At 52.2% G+C, this 3,029-nt stretch overlaps 1 protein-coding gene across 2 annotated transcripts in view; it reads left to right on the forward strand.

Moving 5' to 3' along the window:
- Positions 1-3,027, forward strand: part of ARHGEF7 (Rho guanine nucleotide exchange factor (GEF) 7) — a 113,997-nt gene extending 110,970 nt beyond the window's left edge. For both annotated transcript variants that reach the window (XM_011989795.1, XM_011989796.1), the window contains exon 20: positions 845-3,027. In XM_011989795.1, the coding sequence (XP_011845185.1) occupies positions 845-967 (123 nt within the window). In that variant the 3' untranslated portion in view covers positions 968-3,027. The remainder of the gene's footprint in view (positions 1-844) is intronic.
- Positions 3,028-3,029: the final 2 nt, after the last annotated feature.

The raw sequence follows: 3,029 nt of genomic DNA on the forward strand, positions 1-3,029 counted from the left end.
GAATGTGAGTATGAGTGGCTTTGGTGCCCTGCCCAGCTAGGTGAGGGAAGGCTGGGGTGTCTGTTGCATAGAATGTGAGTATGAGTGGCTTTGGTCCCCTGCCCAGCTAGGTGAGGGAAAGCTGGGGTGTCCGTTGCACGGAATGTGAGTAGGAGTGGCTTTGATGCCCTGCCTAGCTAGGCAAGGGAAGGTTGGGGTGCTCTTTTGGCCGAGGAGCGGCCTGAGAAGAGTTGTGGTCTGGGATAGAGAGCCGAGAGCAGGTTGCCGTGTGGAACTGGACGCGTGCTCTGCATTCTAAGCAGTGTCCGCAGGGCTTCCAGGTACTGCTTTGCTTGGCTGGCGGGCTTCCGTGTTCACACTTTGCCCCAAGTGGCAGCAGGCGTCCGTTTGTGCCTGCCTCCTACGTCTGAGACATGCCTGGGTTCAGTTGCACAGAGCAGGTGCTCACCCACTTGCTCCCGCATCCGTCAGTGGCTGTTACTTCCAGTCCTTTCTGTAACTCTGGAAGGCGGTTATGAATGGACGAAAAGGCTGGAGAGGAGCTGTCCCGTCTGCAGTTTCCAGCCATTTTCTTACGGTATGTTCTATAGAGATTCATTCATGGCCTTAATAAGAGCCATTAGGACCGTTTCCATCCCGGGAGCGGCAGCATAGTCAGGAGCGCTGCTGCCACCCTGTCCAGGTGGTTGAACTTTGCGGACCCCCATGACCTCACAGCCCATAGGCAGCTCACGTGGGATTTCACGAGTCGAGGCCTTAGCTCCTCAAGGATACCCATATGGGGAAAGGAAGCCCTACGCAATGCCAAAGATAGTGAACGTACTGTGGTCTGCTTAATTTACAGGATAACAAAAAGATGAAGAAATCTCTAGAGGAAGAACAGAGAGCCCGCAAAGACCTAGAGAAGCTGGTGAGGAAAGTCCTGAAGAACATGAACGATCCTGCCTGGGACGAGACCAATCTATAAGGGACGTCCTTAGTTCTTTCTGTCGATGACCAGTTCTGAGGTGAAGCTGGGCACCCCTGACCCACGTCGGGGTGCACTCAGGACCACAGGGCAGGGCTGGGTGGGGCACCACCTCGCTCTCTGTACATAGAAAAGCTGGAGCTTATTCTGCGAATGGAGACGATCAAACCGTGACTGATGAATCCAGACAGGAGGGATTGACTCTGAGGACCTGAGCTGCATCAGTCCCACTCTGTGACCATCTCAGTTACCTCATTCTGCAATAAGTTCAGTGACTGACTAAAAGTCTTGTTTTTCCAGACTTTGAATTGAATATATAAATATTATATATACATGTTTCTTGTAAATATCCCATTTTGAATGCATACCCGTGGTGGTTCTGTCCGGGCTAATCCCCATGCTAGAATGTCCTTTCCAGCTACGTGAGTAAGAAGCCCCATGCCCGCACCCACCGGAAGCAGAAGCCCGGTGGATGCCTGGTTCGTTCCCCAGCACCAGGGCCTCCACCGTGCTGTGACAGCACCCCCCATGTCGGTGTTTCTGAATAACCTTATTTATACCTGCAGAGATACACGTCAGTCCCATTCGGAAGTCTTCTCTGAAAGCAGCGTTCCAATCCCAGACCTGCGGGGTTCCGAGGGCAGCTTGCTGGTTGACAGATTCAGTCTCGACCTCAAGGAAGGCCCATCCGGCACCGCTGCATCCACCTGGAGGTGTTTGCTCTTGTCCGCTGTCTGAGTACTGTGATTCTCAGATGGATTTGCTGTGTTTTGGGAGATGACACAGACGTTTCTGTGCAGACTAGTTCAGTAACAACAAAATACACTGTTTTGTCTTCCCTTGAAGAGAGCTCTTACTAGAACCTGTAAATAGAATGTATTATTTATTGTAGGTCACTGCAGCTGACGAGAACAGATGGAGGCCATGCTCCAGACTGATACTGATGGGTGGAGCTTTGCCGTCAGGCCAGCCTCATCCTGAGGTCTGCTTCACCACTGGCTGCAGCCAGCAGGCTTCAGTGCTCACCGAAAGTGAAATCCCCTCCTTCAGCAAGCATAAAGCAATATACACCCTAGGTTCCACTAAGCAACGCAGGCGTAAGCAGGGAGCGTTTCCCCCACTGTGTTCCAGTGCAGAGGAGACGGACGAAGCCTGTGCTCGCCGCGGCTTGCTGGGCCCAGGCTGGCTCTGGAAAGCCTGTGCAGTCCTGGGCGGGAAGCCCAGCCCGTGGGGCAGGTTTTCGTTCTGCTTCAGCAATAAATAAGGGTGACCGCAGGGACTTTGCTTCTGGTTTCCCTTCCCGTGAAGAGGTTGGTTTTAAAGTGAGATACACTTTTCCGTAGAACCAAGTGTTCTATCTTTAAACACCAAAATTGCAACGCCATGGATCACTGGTCTCAGAACAGCTCATTTTGCATCAGATTTGACTTTCTGCTTTTCCGTCTATTGGCCAAATTGCCCTTTAACTGCACCTGAATCCTTTGTATACTGATGCCTTTGAGCTGGGCACCCTGGGAGAGTGTTCTGTCACTGTTTACGGTTCTTCCTTGCCCTTGCTAATTACAGTCTCTGGTGCCCAGCAAGGCCCCTTCCTGCTTCCTTCCCTGACTCCGGTCACGGGGTCTGCCTGGGCTCAGCATGGACCTGACCCATGCTCGCAGAACCTGGCCTCACCTGGACTTCTCACTAGAATTGCCAGCTTCCTCAACTTAGCAGATTACTCACTCATGCAGGCACAAGCAAAGATCAACACTTTCTCTTTTGGTAAGCTTGAGTTTTACAAGTTATTTTTTGGTGATGCGTAAGACATTGCAGTGGGAAACCATTCAACTTGAGCGTACTGGAGTTTGCTGTCGTAGCAGGTTTTAACTCAGGAACAACTCTCCTCTGATCTCTCCGCCCTCTGCCGGGAGGCGACGTTCGCCGTCCTCTCGGAGCCGGTAGCGTTGCTGTCCGAGTCCCCAGGACGGATCTCCTGCAGACCTGCCTTAATGCTCAGATCGAAGTATTTCACAAGAATACTTGTGTTTTTAACAGCCCTTCCCCTAGACGGTGCGGCCGC

Source organism: Mandrillus leucophaeus, unplaced genomic scaffold, assembly GCF_000951045.1.
Source record: "Mandrillus leucophaeus isolate KB7577 unplaced genomic scaffold, Mleu.le_1.0 Scaffold363, whole genome shotgun sequence".
NCBI classification, from domain to species: Eukaryota; Metazoa; Chordata; class Mammalia; order Primates; family Cercopithecidae; genus Mandrillus; species Mandrillus leucophaeus.